Below are 17,246 nucleotides of genomic sequence, written 5' to 3'. Positions count from 1 at the left end.
TGCCATCTGTATTTTAAGCGGGGTGGGAATGCAAATTCCTATCCACTGACTCAGACCTGTAGTTATGTACCCACAACTCTAGCAGGATTAGGGGCACATTAGTTGAAGCTCAACAACTCTGAAGCATGGGCATTGTTTTGTGCACAAGACTATATAACGGGCCCATTCCATCTCCTCGCCTGACTGAAGACCATTTGTCTACAGCAGAGGGAATCTGCCATACTCTTCCCTGAGATGTAGAAACCCCTTCCAAACTACTGTGGTACCTTGGGTTAAGAACTTTATTCGTTCTGGATGTACGTTCTTAACCTGAAACTGTTCTTAACCTGAAGCACCACTTTAGCTAATGGGGCCTCCCACTACCGCCGTGCCACGATTTCTGTTCTTATCCTGAAGCAAAGTTCTTAACTCAAGGTATTATTTCTGGGTTAGCGGAGTCTGTAACCTGAAGTGTCTGTAACCTGAAGCGTCTGTAACCCGAGGTACCACTATATTTGTGAATGGCACCTGGAATGTAGGCTAGGGGTGAGGAACCTTTTCACATTGCCTTTGGAGCAACATTTTGAGAGTCACATGCCAATGGTGAGCAGGGTTGGGGCAAAAATAGTTGAAACAACAAATGTAAATTTTAACTTTGTACAGCAGGCTAGTTCCCCCCTCCCCAACACACACACACACACTACTGCTTCCCTGACAAGGAGGAGGCATTGTTGGAATTCAAGGTCACATTCCAGCTAGACAAAACCATGGGGCAGGGCTGGAGAGGGGCTATGGCCGGGAAGAAGTGCCAAGCTCCAGACAGAGAGGCACGGAAACCTAGTTATTCCAGGTCACCTTTCCTAACAGTAAAGCTAGCTTTGAGACCCTGAACAGTTTCTGTGGATACCTTTATTGATAAGCTATTTTAAATATGTCTTAATGCATTTTTATCTTGTTGTGTATACCACCTTGTGAATGCTATGCCCTAAAAAGCAGCCTTGGCTATATGTAAACCCAGGTATTGCAGGTTCAGTCTGAAGAGAGAGTGTGGTGTCATGGTTAAAGGTACTTTGACTAAGAAAGGGCTGGGGAACATCTGGTCCGTGAGCCAAAATCACCAGGACAAGGCAGATAATAATAATAATAATAATAATAATAATAATAATAATAATAATAAGAAGAAGAAGAAGAAGAAGAAGAAGAAGAAGAAGTTGTTGTTGTTGTTTACTATTTGTACCCCACCCATCTGACTGGGTTGCCTTAGCCACTCTGGGTGGCTTCTAACAAATATAAAAGCATAATAAAACATCAAACATTAAAAACTTCCCTCTACAGGGCTGCTTTCAGATTTCTATGGAATGTCATATAATTATTGATCTCTTTGACATCTGGTGGGAGGGCGTTCCATAGAGTAGGTGCCACTCCTGAGAAGGCCCTCTGCCTGGTTTCCTGTAGCCTCACTTCCTCACAATGAGGGATCCGCCAGAAGGCCCTCAGAGCTGGACCTCAGTGTCTGGGCTGAACAATGGGGGTGGAGACGCTCCTTCAGGTATACAGGGCCAAGTCCGTTTCAAAGGGCTTTAAAGGTCAGCACCAAGACATTGAATTGTGCTCAAAAACATACTGGGAGCCAGTGTACTTGGTTCAACTTCCTGCTGAGGCCATGGAGCTCACTGGATGACCTTGGATACGTCAGACACTCTGAGCCTGACTTACCTCATAGGATTTTATAAGTATAAAATGGGGAGGGCAACTCCTGAGCAATTGATGTGCACAGTGGCCTTGCAGATGCCTGGCTCCAACAACGTCAAGTACACACAGAGGGAGAAGAATAAGTGGCCTTTGCTCCACCATGGAAACCTGATTCTGGTCTATGTGCGTATGCAATTTAAGAAACAAAGGATGTTGTTGTTGTTGTTGCTTAAAAATAACTTCCTTAGAACTTCTAAAATTCCTTTTAAGTTGGCAGATAAAGTTCAGAAACAAGGACTAGTTAAGAAAAGAAAAACAACAAATCAACATCAGATGAAAAATCATCTTACTCCTAATGACAAGCTGTTTCATCGCCCACATCAATGTGACCAGCTATCTGTTTTATATAAAAAGAACTGACCATCTGCCATCTTGTTTGCTTTCAGGTCAGTGCAGTTCATTCCACTCCTCAAGCCAAAACATTCACAACTTATGGATGAAAGGAACATTGCTTCCAGGCCCCTCTTCATCTTCCAGGCATGGCACTGTTCATTTGGAAGGGATCCCATTGCCCGCTTCCAAAGAGATGGTAGTGCAGAGAAGGGACAAATTACCAGAATTCAACTCGGTGAATCTTGCAAGGAGCCGGCTAAGAGCCCTTGGAAACGGCAAAATAGTAAGGATTGCTTCTCAAACAGTGGGAGGATACAATTATTCCAAAGTTGGTGTGTGTGTGTGTGTGTGTGTGTGTGTGTGTGTGTGTACTTCTGCATGAAAATCTGACGTGATTTAATGATTCGTTTTTAACTGAGCACTGATTAGGTTGGCAACAGTCAGAGATGAAAGTCAAGAGCAGTAAAGATTTTGTGACTGGGACATTCTTGGCCTTGGTGTACCCATTTATTTTGTCTTGCTATGGGTCAAACAGATGTTGCTGAAGTAGGGTTTTTTTAAAAAAAGAATGGCAAAGTCTGAAAAACCGAAGATGTCAGTGCAATTGACATGCACATCATATGACATGATGCTCCTGCCATGTCACCTTCATGTCTTTAGGAAATTTTAAGTCTTGTGAGTAAAATCCATTCTAGATAAGGCTCTCTTCAAATTTTCTATGCAGATGTTTCCTGGGGTTTGGGGATCTACATAATGGCCACCTGGGGTCCACATTTCCCCCCTGCCATATTTAACATTTCCCCCCTGCCATATTTAATATTGGAGAGCCAGTGTGGTGTAGTGGTTAAGAGCGGTAGTCACGTAATCTGGGAAACCGGGTTCGTGTCTCCGCTCCTCCACATGCAGCTGCTGGGTGACCTTGGGCCAGTCACACTTCTCTGAAGTCTCTCAGCCCCACTCACCTCACAGAGTGTTTGTTGTGGGGGAGGAAGGGAAAGGAGAATGTTAGCCGCTTTGAGACTCCTGAAGGGGAGTGAAAGGCGGGATATCAAATCCAAACTCCTCCTCTTCTTCTTCTTCTTCTTCTTCTTCTTCTTCTTCTTCTTCTAACTAGCTGCCTGGCATTGCATGGGAATTCTAAGAAATTTTGAAATCAGAGGTGAAAATCAGTGCAGAATTTTGAAAGGTTCAGTCTGTCACCTTAATTCAAAGTGGCAACCTCAAGTTGAGTTTGGCAACTATATATTGAGGGGCATCCAAACCTATGGGGGCCAGACAGACAGACAAACCACTTTCCAAACTACAGTATATAGTAGATTTGGGGATTATTAAAAGCCTGCCTTTGCAATTAGAAATTGCTCCAAGTGATAACAGAAGATAAAACTAACCAAATTAGAGACAAGATGTTTAAGTGTTATGGAATTGTAAGAATCACCATCATCACCATCCCTGCTTTTGGAGTTTAGAATGTTCCCTAGGTCAGATTGGTTAATACCCAAATGTCTTACTTAACCTGGATGCGTTTGTTCTATAGGTATTTCTCTAGAGCAGGCATGTCCAAAGTCTGGCCCAGGGGCTACTCTGGCACGTCAGTTTATCTCAACAACTCAACAACTCCAATCCTAAAAAAAAAGGTCAACAACTTTGTTCGGCCCTCATGCACGTTCACTTCATAAAAACTGGTCCTCTTTGAAAAAAAGTTTAGGTTGGCAACCTAAGGCCCGTGGGCCACAAGTGGCCCATGGAGGTTGTTTAACCGGCCCATGGACCCCCACCGCCTGCTCAATCGGCTCCCGTGCGCCGTTCTAAACCTGGTAGATGAATTATTAGTCAGCCCCGTGTGTGTGTGTGTGTGTGTGTGTATGACACTCCGGTTGTCACCTCCACTCCCGCCATTTCACTAAAGTACAAAAATCGTATTTTGCTTTTGTTACTAAGAAATGCTGTGAAAATTCGATCTTCTTTTCTTTCAGGTTCGTCCTTCTTTCACTTTTAGAAATGGCACTGGCGTCTTTTTTAAAGTAAGAACATGATTTTGCAGCAACATACGCCTTTAATCCTTCTTTTTTTATATCTTACCTGTATATGCAACCTGATTAGCAATAGTGACTGAGTTTTTAAAGTTATATTCCATTTTAAAGTCGTATTCCATTTTACCCTTTTTCCTTCTGAACTAAAATTGCACATGATGGTAGTGTTTTTAAAGAGGCTCTGCCACTAATCATGTCTGAGACAAGATGGAGGTGAGAAGCGCAGGCCCAGTTTTAGCTCTTTTAAGAGCAAACATGGTACAGTGATAAAAGGTAAAGGTAAAGGTACCCCTGCCCGTACGGGCCAGTCTTGACAGACTCTAGGGTTGTGCGCTCATCTCACTCTATAGGCCGGGAGCCAGTGCTGTCCGCAGACACTTCCGGGTCACGTGGCCAGCGTGACGAAGCTACTCTGGCAAGCCAGAGCCGCACACGGAAACGCCGTTTACCTTCCCGCTAGTAAGCGGTCCCTATTTATCTACTTGCACCCGGGGGTGCTTTCGAACTGCTAGGTTGGCAGGCGCTGGGACCGAGCAACGGGAGCGCACCCCGCCACGGGGATTCGAACCACCGACCATGCGATCGGCAAGTCCTAGGCGCTGAGGTTTTACCCACAGCGCCACCCGCGTCCCAGATATGGTACAGTGATACCTCGGGTTAAGTACTTAATTCGTTCCAGAGGTCCGTTCTTAACCTGAAACTGTTCTTAACCTGAAGCACCACTTTAGCTAATGGGGCCTCCTGCTGCCGCCGCGCCGCCGGAGCCCGATTTCTGTTGTCATCCTGAAGCAAAGTTCTTTACCCGAGGTAATATTTCTGGGTTAGCGGAGTCTGTAACCTGAAGCGTATGCAACCTGAAGCCTATGTAACCCGAGGTGCCACTGTATATTAGAAGGGCAGGTATGTTCTCCCTCCCCAGCTCCTATACCCAAACAACTCTTCCTTCAGATGATTTTTCTTCCAGTGAGAAGTGAATATAGTTGACAGGAAAATGACGTCATGGTAGACCACCAGGGTGAGGAGTTTAGCAACTCCATTTGCATGCTCTTCTTAAAATTGGGCCCTCACTCCATTTTATACATGATTTGGGGCAAACCCAGTTTAAAGATGTGATTGAACTGTTGTCATGTGTAATTTGAGCCTTAAAGACAGCTTGTATTTAAAAACTGTCTTTTCAGTTCTGTGACCAATACAACTTTGGAGCTGACTAGTGAGGAATTATCCTTTCTCTCCATCTGCTTTTGTTGTTTGTTTGTTTGTTTGTTTGTTTGTTTGTTTGGTCATTCTTTCTCAAGTACCATGGAATGGCAGTGCTCAGAGTGGAGGATGACAACCCATTGCCTAACAAAAACAAGATGGCAGCCAAGTCAGTAATTAACCAAAGAGAGCCGAGGAAAAATATGGCTCCCCTCGAGAAAATGGAAGTTCCGCAAGCAGACTCTAGCATTCCGGTATCTTCTATTACCTGTTCGTTTATGCACTGTATTCTGAAAAAGTTAAAAACCCAAAAGATGAATATTTAAAATGACATTAAACACACACACACACACACACACACACACACACACACACATATATATATATATATATATATATATATATATATATATATGCAGGTTTTGGTGTCTTCGGGTGTCTTCCCGTGTAAGAGTCGGGGGGAAGACACCCGAAGACACCAAAACCTGCATTCCTGTACCCGTGAAAATCTACGAAAGCATATATATATATATATATATATATATATATATGGTGTGTGTATATGGGTGGGTGGGGGTGGGGGTGTATATATCTTCTGAAAACAAATTGTTCAGCTTAAGAAAACAGTAAATGCAGTGAAGTTGTGGAGAATATTCCAAGGACATTCCTGAAAGACCTGAATCACAAATCTCCATTGATTTATTCAGGGATATCATATTTGAGATTGTACAAACATCTGTTAGCAAAAATCTGTCCAGCACAATGTTTTTAAAAAGCTATGCAGAACATTAGCATTAGAAATGCAAGAGACTGCCTTGCAGTGCTGGAGACGGAGACTAAAATAAAAATAAAAATTGATTGTTTTGTCCTTTTTTTTGCCAAAAATCCATTTCTTTTTCAGGTCCAGAGCCTTTCCTTTCCAAACAGATGCACGCCAGATTTGAAGGGTCTCTTGCATTTTGAAGGAATCACTCAGAAGATGTTTCAGTGTGATGGTCATTCCTGGACTCTGTGGAGTAATGCAGACCAGGTAGAAATCTCCTAGATGAATGTTTATTTTCAAAAAAAGGAAAATAAAATAAATAAAACACAAACTTTAAATTTGTCTCAAAGTAGCCAGTTTTCAGTAAATCAAAGCAGGATTGTAGAAGCAGACAGATATATATAAACTGATTTAATGGATCTGTTTGGTCATGATTCCCTTGTCCCTCTGTTGTACTAGGGCTGCATGTGCGCCATACATTTAAAGCACACAAACCCCACATAAAGACCCCTGACAACTGTAGTTTGTTGATGGTCCTGGGAATTGTAGCTCTGTGGTGGGTAAACTACAGTTCCCAAGATTCTTTGGGTGAATAAATGCTTGCCCAGCCTCAGTCTTGCTGTCACCTACCTCACCCAAGTCCCATCCTGACAGCAGTGTAAGGAGGGCAACTTCATGGCTCTACCCCATGCAACGGTCACCTCCAGACTTAATTATTGTAACTCACTCTACGTGTGGCTGCCCTTGAGACTGACCCAGAAACTCCAGCTGGTGCAGAATGCTGCGGCGAGACTCCTTACGAGGTCCTCGCCATGGGATCACATTCACCTGGTGATATACCAGCTGGACAGGATCAAGTTTAAGGTGCTGGTTTTAACCTTTAAAGCCCTATACGGCCTAGGACCCTCGTACCTATGGGACCACCTCTCCTGGTATGTCCCACGGAGGACCTTACGGTCCTCAAACAAAAACATATTGGAGGTTCCGGGCCACAGGGAGGTTAGGCTGGCCTCAACCAGAGCCAGGGCTTTTTCGGCTGTGGCCCCAATCTGGTGGAATGCTCTGTCACAAGAGACTAGGGCCCTGTGGGACTTGACATCTTTCCGCAGGGCCTGCAAGACAGAGATGTTCCACCAGGCCTTTGGCCAAGGCACAGTCTGACCCCCTCCTTTGGTAATCCTCACAGAACTCAAGCCCAATGGTTGACATTAATTTGATTTTGAATTGATTTTAGAATGAGTTGATTTTAGAATGCTGTGTTACTTTTATTGTTGTTAGCCATTCTGAGCCCAGCTTCGGCTGGGGAGGGCAGGATATAAATAAAATAAATTATTATTATTATTATTGTTATTATTATTATTATTATTATTAATAATAATAATAATAATAATCTCTAGGGTCACTGCTGCAGCATTCAAGAATATATTTCAGAGGGTTGGACTAGATGACCCTTGGTGTCCCTTTCAACTCTATGATTCTGTTGTTGTTACTTGGGAAAGCAAGCAGTGGTGCAGGACAGAAGGGGTCATGGCAAAAGCTGGAGGAGGTTGAACCCTCCAGCTGATATCCAAATGCCATTGAGGGAGCAGCCAGGGCCCAGATTTTCTGAATTCTCTGAGCTAGCTGAGCTTCCAAAGGACACTTCTTTCAAAAGGTGGGAACACGGAAGGAAATAATACTGAAATGAGACCATCTAATTCTAGGTTGTTAATGTGATTACCTGCCCTCCCGATTGGACCCATCATGATGGAAGCTGCTACATCCTGATCACCGATTCAAAAGTCACGTGGACCGTAGCTGCCCGGGATTGCAGGGAACAGTAAGGAGCTCTTATATATGTGTTCCCTGCTGTTTAATGTCCCATCCAGTGTGTTACTGTAGAAATGATACTCTTGCCAGTAAAAGTTAATACCAAAGTTAGATCTGTTTTTCCAAAGCTTTAGGGAGGATGCGAGGGATTTCAGTGTAGAGGGTAGGTGGTTAAACCCCTATTCCAAAGTTCTCTTTGCAGTTTGTTTGATCAAAGCCATTACAGCTTAAGCATAGTTTCACACACACACACACACACCCTTTGTTTAACAAAATGTAGATAACGGTACCTCTGGATTGTAAATAGAACCTTATACAGTAGTACCTCAGGTTACAGACGCTTCAGGTTACAGACGCTTCAGGTTATAGACTCCGCTAACCCAGAAATAGTACCTCAGGTTAAGAACTTTGCTTCAGGATGAGAACAGAAATTGTGCGGTGGCAGCAGGAGGCCCCATTAGCTAAAGTGGTACCTCAGGTTAAGAACAGTTTCAGGTTAAGAATGGACCTCCAGAACGAATTAAGTTCTTGACCCAAGGTACCACTGTAACGTGTACATCACAGCTTGTCTCACAATACAGTGGAAGCTTGGTTTTCAAACCTAATCCATTCCGGAAGACCGTTCGACTTCCAAAACGTTCGAAAACCAAAGTAGGCATTTCCGGAAGCATTTACATCCAGAAAACTCAGCACGGAAGCCGCATGGCACATTCGGCTTCTGAAAAGCATTCGAAAACTGAAGCAGTTACTTCCGGGTTTTCGGCATTTGAAAGCCAAAACGTTCGACTTCTGAGATGTCTGAAAACCGAGGTACCACTTTATGTATCTTTTCTCAGCATGCTTTCCCAATATTTCCCCCCCCCCAAAAAAGGGGTTTTAGTGACTCTCAGTTTTGACGTTCATTATCCATATGCTCATTGAGATATAGTAACCGTACATCGCCCCTTTATCGGCAGAACGGATGTTTCTTCTGGATAGCTCAGTTGGTTGTAGCGAGGTGCTGATAATGCCAGGGTTGCAGGTTCGATCCCCATATGGCGCAGCTGAATATTCCTGCATTGCAGGGGACTGGATTAGATGATCCTTAGGGTCCCTTCCGACTCTACAAGTCTATGATTCTGAGTCTAAAAATCCCTCTCTCCTTTGCTGAGCTTAGGTACCATGGCAGTTTAGTAAGTGTGGCTTCTAAAACACACATGCAGTGGCTGTGGGACTTCAGTGGAAGAAGACCCTTCTGGATAGGTAGGTATACAGTACAACAGACTGTCTACACTTGAGCCTCTGGCCCATATTTCCCTCAAAATATATAGCAACAAAGTTGACATTTTTCCCCTCTCCTGGTCTTTAGGATGGTAATTTCCAAATACCATTCTTTCAAAACATTTCCCTGCTTAAATTATCTTTGCTGCTGTTCTGTAGAAGGTGAATTTCTGGCCTTCCAGGTTTCTGGCATTGAACTTCCAAGCTCGCTCGCTCCATCCTTGGAGCTCTTCAATGGTTTGGCCTTTCTCCCAGCCAGCTTCATTCTTCTGGAGCTTTTCCCTCCTGCCCTAAGAGCTCATGGCTCAGCTTCATATGGCTCAGGATCTAACGGGGAGCAGGCCTTAACCAGATGGCTTCACAGCCCTGGCCAAGGGTCAGTAGCTGGAGCCAGTTGTTGTAGTTCCCTATTACAGGTACTAAATCGACACTTAAAGCAACTTTTCCTATCCTATTTCCCCTGCTAGTTTTATGTTTTAAATTAGAGCTTCCCCAATGTATAACCCATTCTTTGGATTTGCAAGCACACCATACGTTTGAAACACATTCAGATTACCCATCCACCAAGAATCCTGGGAACTGTCATTTATCCCCCCCACAAAGCTACAATTCCCATCACCTTTAACAAATGTCCGTTCCCAGGATTCTGTGAATGTGCTTTAAATGTATGGTATGCATACCATTCTACATTTCTCTGATGAAAATAGGGACATCCTATTTATTAATAATAATAATAATAATAATAATAATAATAATAATAATAATAATACCCCACCCATCTGCTGGGTTGTCCCAGCTACTCTGGGTGACTTCCAACATATATAAACCATAATAAAGTGTTAAATATTATTTTTTTACTTGTTTTTATAAAGGGCTACCTTCAGATGTCTTCTAAAGGTTGTATAGGTCCTTATCTGCTTAGCTTGGGGAGGTCTCAGAACTGCCTACCCTCCAACATTTCTCCAATGAAAATAGCAGCATCCTAAGGAAAAGCGCGTGGCGCTGTGGGTTAAACCACAGAGCCTAGGACTTGCCGATCGGAAGGTCGGCGGTTCGAATCCCTGTGACGGGGTGAGCTCCCGTTGCTCGGTCCCTGCTCCTGCCAACCTAGCAGTTCGAAAGCACATCAAAGTGCAAGTAGATAAATAGGTACCGCTCCGGCGGGAAGGTAAATGGCGTTTCCGTGCGCTGCTCTGGTTCGCCAGAAGTGGCTTAGTCATGCTGGTCACATGACCCGGAAGCTGTACGCCGGCTCCCTCGGCCAAGAAAGCGAGATGAGCGCAGCAACCCCAGAGTTGGTCACGACTGGACCTAATGGTCAGGGGTCCCTTTACCTTTACCTAAGGAAAAGCAAGACATTCCAGGTTCAATTCAGAAACGAGGACAGTTTTTGTAAATCTGGAACTGTCCCTGGAAAACAGGGATACTTGGAGGGTCTGGGTATGTATGCGGCCTAAGAATATTTGTGAGAGACCGGTCAAGTTGTTCTGAACACTTTGTGAATTATATGATGGTCAACTTGCACATCTGAATTTGTTACAGGCTTCAACGACAGAAGAAATCCAGGCCAATTCAGATGGAATAATGGAGACCGTGTTGCTTTCACAAACTGGGGGAAAGAGCCCTCACATCTTTCAAAGAAAGGAAAGAACTGTGTTTTAGTACAGCAGCGGGGGAAATGGCAAAGAAAGAACTGCAAGAAGGGCAAAGGACACAATTATATATGCTCTAGGAAACTGTAAAGACAGCTGATGCAAACCTCATCATGAATAAAAATAGATATATTTATTTATAGCCAGGGGTGCTGAAAGGGCATGAAGGTAGGGAGTCAGGTGACCTATTTGTAATAGGTTTTTATACGAAGGGTTTAAAAATTGATAGGGGGAAATGTTACACTGTGACTGATCTCTTTCCAGGGTTTGTGGTATATCGAGTATGAGTGAAGAACAAGCCTTGTTTGCCCCAGAGTTATTTTCTACCAAGTCTCTTCCAAGACATATAAAATATGAAACAGCTAGAGAAGTTGGTGGAGGTTGAGGTTTTTTATATTAAGCCATATGTTACTTGCCTTGTCTTTCCTGAACTGGGTACTCTACTCCTTACAACACTGCAATTGTTTGAAAGGGAAACAGCCATGGGCGTAGCCAGGATTTTGGGGAGGGAGACAGGACCTCAGATTAGTATTGATTTTGATTGATTCCCCCCCCCCCCCGCGCGCGCGCTTGGCTACACCCATGGAAACAGCCAGCATTCTGTTGGTCAAAGTTTACAAAAGATGCATGATAATGGCTGCAGAAATTTTGGAGCTTTAAGGGGGAAAAAAGAAATCAAAATTACTTCCCTTCCCCTTCACACACAGAGAGGGAATATGGAAGTGGGAACATGGTGAACTCTTTCGAATGACGGTTTCGTGTTGCTATGTTATGGTAATACGCCCAAAGCTGTAATACTTCTGTGAGATTTTAAAAGTTTACATTATGATAGTAACCGAAACTAAAGTGGCACATGGAGAGAACTCCAGTGGTAAGCCAGCAATATCATTATAAGTAGGGACGCATGTGGTGCTGTGGTCTAAACCACTGAGCCTCTTGGGCTTGCCAGTCAGAAGGTCAGCAGTTTGAATCCCCACAATGGGGTGAGCTCCTGTTGCTCTGTCCCAGCTCCTGCCCAACCTAGCAGTTCAAAAGCACACCAGTGCAAGTAGATAAATAGGTACAGTGGCACCTCGGGTTACATACGCTTCAGGTTACATACGCTTCAGGTTACAGACTCCGCTAACCCAGAAATAGTGCTTCAGGTGAAGAACTTTGCTTCAGGATGAGAACAGAAATCGTGCTCCGGCAGTGCAGCAACAGCAGGAGGCCCCATTAGCTAAAGTGGTGCTTCAGGTTAAGAACAGTTTCAGGTTAAGTATGGACCTCCGGAATGAATTAAGTACTTAACCTGAAGTACCACTGTACTGCTGTGGCAGGAAGGTAAATGGTGTTTCCATGCTCTCTCGTTTCCATCACAGTGTTCTGTTGTGCCAGAAGTGGTTTAGTTTTGCTGGCCACATGACCCGGAAAGCTGTCTGTGGACAAACGCTGGCTCCAACCCCATAGTTGCCTTTGACTGGACTTAACCATCCAGGGGTCCTTTACCTTTTACCTTTTTTACCTATCATTATAAGTGTGACCTGTCAGCCAAGATGATTGCATTAAAGAATTCCTAGAGGAATTGTATTTTTTAAAAAATAATCAGTGATATGCTGCCCTAAGTAAGAACATAAAAAAGCTGTGGTAGATCAGGGCGATAGCTCACCTAGTCCAACATCCTGTTAGCACAGCATTCTCCCCATCTGTAATTCCCAAAAGTGCTCTCCCTTCCTCTGTGGTAGTAAAGGCAGCCATCAATAGCTTTACCCTCCATAAATCTGCATAATCCTCTTTTAAAGCTATCCCAAGTTCCTGACCATCATCACTACCTCTCCCTTGAGTAACTTCCACAGTTTCACTGTGCATTGGGTGAAATGGCAAACCCAAAGCTTCGTTTGCTTTCTGTCCTTCACTTGTGGTTTCTCTTCTTGCCTCTGCCTGGCCCCAGCATGGACATACAATGGTACCTTGGTTCTTGAACTGCTTTGTTGATGAGCAAATCAGCTCCCAAACGGTGCAAACCTGGAAGTAAGTGTTCTGCTTTGCCGACGTTTTTCAGAAGCCAAATGTCTGATGCAGGAAGCTCCTGCAGCCAACCAGAAGCCACGCCTTGGTTTTCGGTTTGGGGAGCCGAACAGACTCCTGGAATGGATTAAGTTCAAGAACCAAGGTACCACTGTAGTCTTAGTTTTCAAGTGTGGGCCAGGGAAACCCGTTTCTTCGAACGCTTTATTTTTCCTCTCTCTGAGCCATGTTAGTAATGTGGACTGCAGCAGAGAAGGGAATCACTAATTGAATTTGGAGGACAAAACCAGAGAAAACACCACCTCCCCAAGAGAGGTATGACATGTGTCGAACCTCTAAAGATGACATCATCCTGTTTAGTAGTAATCATCCTGTTTAGTACCACGCATCAGCCGACCATGTGTTGTATGATGTGAAATAAAATGGTGATGTGTTAGAGAACCATTTTGGAACCCTGGCAATGCAGAAATGGCCTGATGAACTGGAACAGGGGAAAAGAGAAGGGCAGGGCTCCTTTTTTAAGTTACAAACCCACAGTTCATCAACATACAAGCAAGCCTTTAATATACAACATCTCAAAAAAGAATAATTTCCCAGACGGAAGCGAAAAATGCCATGTTAAATTTTGACATAAATAAACATGTAATAAGAGTCATAAAATTACATGTAATCATAAATTCTGTGCACAATTGTTTCTCCTCTTAAGACCATTGAAAAGAAAAATTGTTATTATTAGATGTGCACATTCTTTCCTGAATGCTCAAGAAAATGTTGTTTATCAACATTGTGGTTTGGTTTTATTTAATAAAAGGTGCTAATCAACTTTTATACCCCTACACACAGCATGCAATATGTACCATAATTTACTGTAATACTTAGAGTGTTAATAAAAAAATGCTCTTATAAATGGATGTCGGCTATAGAGTTATAATCTTTCAACATTCCAGAGTACTATAAATACGGTTTTGATACAGAGTCCACTAAACCTATGTGGTGACACAATCACTGGCAAATGTGCTGCTGGAGAGAGGGGTGGACAATTTGCAGTGGGGGAAGGTGCTTAATCCTTCCTCTACCAGTCATAACCCCCCAGCTGGATTTTCCAGATGCATTATCACCTTGTCAAATGGACAAAGCTGCTGCATGGAAGTGGGGGGGGAGGTTGTAGGGGGAAAAGGAGGGCAGAAAAAGTGCTAAGAACCTTGTTGTTGTTTAGTCGTGACAGACTCTTCACGATCCCAGGGACCAGAGCATGCCAGGCACTCCTGTCTTCCACTGCCTCCCACAGTTTGGTCAAACTCATGCTGGTAGCTTCGAGAACACTGTCCAACCATCTCGTCCTCTGTTGTCCCCTTCTCTTTGTGCCCTCCATCTTTCCCAACATCAGGGTCTTTTCAAGGGATTCTTCTCTTCTCATGAGGTGGAGTCTCAGCTTCAGGATCTGTCCTTCCAGTGAGCACTCAGGGCTGATTTCCTTAAGAATGGATAGGTTTGATCTTCTTGCAGTCCATTGGACTCTCAAGAGTCTCCTCCAGCACCATAATTCAAATGCGAAGAACCTTAACACCCTCTTTTCCATCGCAAAGCCCCTGCTACATTGCAGTGTAGAAGAAGCAAGTGGTGTGTTCTCAGCCCTCTGTTTCCTACTCCTCTCCAGAGCATGTTCTCATATTCATAGAATTGTAGAATTCTAGAGTTGGAAGGGACCACAAGGGTCATCCAGTCCAACCCCCGGAATGCAGGAATACAAGTTTTGGACTACAACCCTTAACAATGCAATCCTCTGTGGGTTTATTCAGAAATGACTCCCACTGTGTGAAGAACATAGGCAGAGTTCTGCAGTGGCGTAGCGTGGGGGGTGCCAAGGGTGCCGGCTGCACCGGGCGCAACATCAGGGGGGGCGCGAGTCCAGAGGGAAGGGACAAGTTCCTTCCTCCGCCGGGCTCCCCGCAGCCACCGCCAGCCTTGCGCCCTAGCGCGCGCGCGCGCCCCGCCGCCGCTGCGGCTGCGCTCCACTCACTGCTCACAGGAGGAGCAGCCGCTGCAGCAGCGCCGACGCCGCCACCGACGCCTGGCCGGCACGGGCAGCCTCCGCACCCCGACGTGCCGCCGGGCCTCGCCGCGCCCCAAAAACCTCCGAGAGGAACCCGGTGGGCGGGCGAGGCCCGGCTAAGCCTCTCGCCAGCGGGTTAAGGGGCTTTTGGTTTTAAAAGGATTAGCTTGGGAAGGGGCGGGGGGGCTGCTCGCCGGCAAGCGCCTGCTCCGCGTTTCCAAAGGCGCTCGCCATCCGAGGGACAGGGAGCGCTTGCAAGGAACGGGCTCCGTGGAGCAGGTTAGGAAGAGATCCCTTCCCTGGCAGGCCGCCGGCTTCGCCAGCTGTTTCCCATTCACGATCAGGAGGAACTTCAGGCTGCTTTCCGCTTTGGTAGAGGGAATCTAAGCAAGGGGATGGAGCTGGTGCCCTGAGGAAAGACGGCAGCATTGGGTTTGTTTTTAGTTTAGAGAAAAGGCAAGCAAGAGGCGACAGGAGAGAAGCCTGCAAAACTAAGGCATGGCAAGGAGAGAGTGGACAGAGAGGAAAGTTTTTATCCCTCTCTCTGTACAATATAACTCGTGGGCATCCAGTGAAGCTGAACGTTGGAACAGTGGCGTAGCGTGGGGGGTGCCAAGGGTGCCGGCCGCACCGGGTGCAACATGGGGGGGCGCGCGCTCGCACTCGGGTGCTAAAATCCACGGGTTAGGGGGTGCAAATTACTTGCCTTGCCCCGGGTGCTGACAACCCACGCTACGCCACTGGAGTTCTGCATGGATGAAGCCAAAGGCCCATCTAGTCCAGCCTTCTGTTCTTAACAGTGGCCAAGTAGATGCCTTAATGGTAAGCTCACATGCAAAACCTGAGCACACCAGCACTCACCCTATTATTATTATTATTACTATTATTATTATTACCCTGCCCATCTGGCTGGGTTTCCCCAGCCACTCTGGGTGGCTCCCAACAGAATATTAATAATAATAAAGCAATAAAACATCAAACATTAAAAACTTTCCTAAACACTGCCTTCAGATGTCTTCTAAAAGTCCTTGACATCAGATGGGAGGGCATCCACAGGGCAGGTGCCAATACCGAGAAGGCCCTCTGTCTGGTTCCCTGTAACCTCACTTCTTGCAGTGAGGGAACTGCCAGAAGGCCCTCAGAACTGGACCTCAGTGTCTGGGCTGAACAATGGGGGTGGAGATGCTCCTTCAGGTATACTGGGCCGAGGCTGTTTGGGGCTTTAAAGGTCCACACCAACACTTTGAATTGTGCTCGGAAACGTACTGGGAGCCAATGTAGGTCTTTCAGGACCAGTCTTATGTGGTCTTGGCGGCTGCTCCTAGTCACCAGTCTAGCTGCCACTTTCTGGATTAGTTGTAGTTTCCAGGTCACCTTCAAAGGTAGCCCCACATACAGCACACTGCAGTAGTCCAAGTGGGACCTAACCAGAGCATGCACCACTCTGGTGAGACAGTCCACGGGCAGGTAGGGTCTCAGCCTGCGTACCAGATGGAGCTGGTAGACAGCTGCCCACCTGTGATTCCCCAGCAACTGGTATTTGAAGGGATAGTGCCTCTGACAGGGGAGGTTGAACATAACCATTGTAGCTAGTAGCTATTGTTATCTTTATCCTTCTAAACCTGCTCTTCAGTGGGTGGGCATCAATACCACTTGTGAGAGCAAATTTCACAGTTTATGAAGTACCTCCTTTTGAGTGTAGTGAGGCTCCGAGAAGTACACAGGATTGCACCTAAAATGATACACATGCACTTCTATAGATGAGAGACACTGCTTCTAAAGCAGCCAGAACCTTGTAATCTGGTGCTCTCGTAACCCAAATGATGTCCGTTAAGAAAGAGAAGAATCTGAAAAGGAGAGACTTTTATTTTCCCTTCAGATTGGAGGACTCAAACGGTTACCCCAAGTCAGGGTTTTCCAATGCTCCTTGAGGATTGAGATTTGGAGCACACATGCAGACAGTCCCAACATGCACTACTGTTCAAAAGAGTCAGAGAGAGACATTTGTAAGTTCTTCAAAATGAGAGTGTAAGGTGTGCCCTCAAATGGTTAAGGTATCTCCAGACCACCCAAAAAGCTCGGATGTAGAGCACACATTCTCCTTTTTTCAGATGATCACTTGCCACCTCTGGTTCCACAAGCTGCCTTCTGCTTACACAAACATTAGATGTGTTTAAGATTGATAACTGGTGTCTTTCTTGAAAATACAAGCTATAGTCACATCCCCCCCTTTATGTTACATATATGAAGCTGCCTATGGGCAACAGTTTTTATATAAACTTAAAAGAGTGCACTTATTATTATTATTATTATTATTATTATTATTATTATTATTATTCCCTGCCCATCTGGCTGGATTTCCCTAGCGACTCTGGGTGGCCAACAGTACATATAAAACATATTAATACATC

General features: G+C 45.0%; 1 protein-coding gene across 2 annotated transcripts in view; it reads left to right on the top strand.

Annotated features, from left to right (window-relative positions):
- FREM1 (FRAS1 related extracellular matrix 1) overlaps positions 1 to 13,725 on the top strand; it is a 78,472-nt gene extending 64,747 nt beyond the window's left edge. For both annotated transcript variants that reach the window (XM_082204467.1, XM_082204466.1), the window contains 7 exons: positions 2,118 to 2,347; positions 4,038 to 4,085; positions 5,390 to 5,545; positions 6,193 to 6,321; positions 7,758 to 7,873; positions 9,020 to 9,105; positions 10,666 to 13,725. In XM_082204467.1, the coding sequence (XP_082060593.1) occupies positions 2,118 to 2,347; positions 4,038 to 4,085; positions 5,390 to 5,545; positions 6,193 to 6,321; positions 7,758 to 7,873; positions 9,020 to 9,105; positions 10,666 to 10,865 (965 nt within the window). In that variant the 3' untranslated portion in view covers positions 10,866 to 13,725. The remainder of the gene's footprint in view (positions 1 to 2,117; positions 2,348 to 4,037; positions 4,086 to 5,389; positions 5,546 to 6,192; positions 6,322 to 7,757; positions 7,874 to 9,019; positions 9,106 to 10,665) is intronic.
- The last annotated feature ends 3,521 nt before the right edge of the window (positions 13,726 to 17,246 follow it).

This window comes from Podarcis vaucheri, assembly GCF_965113315.1.
Source record: "Podarcis vaucheri genome assembly, chromosome: 17".
Taxonomy (NCBI): domain Eukaryota; kingdom Metazoa; phylum Chordata; class Lepidosauria; order Squamata; family Lacertidae; genus Podarcis; species Podarcis vaucheri.
Note: the sequence above shows the minus strand (reverse complement) of the source record. Positions and strands in the feature narration are given on the sequence as shown.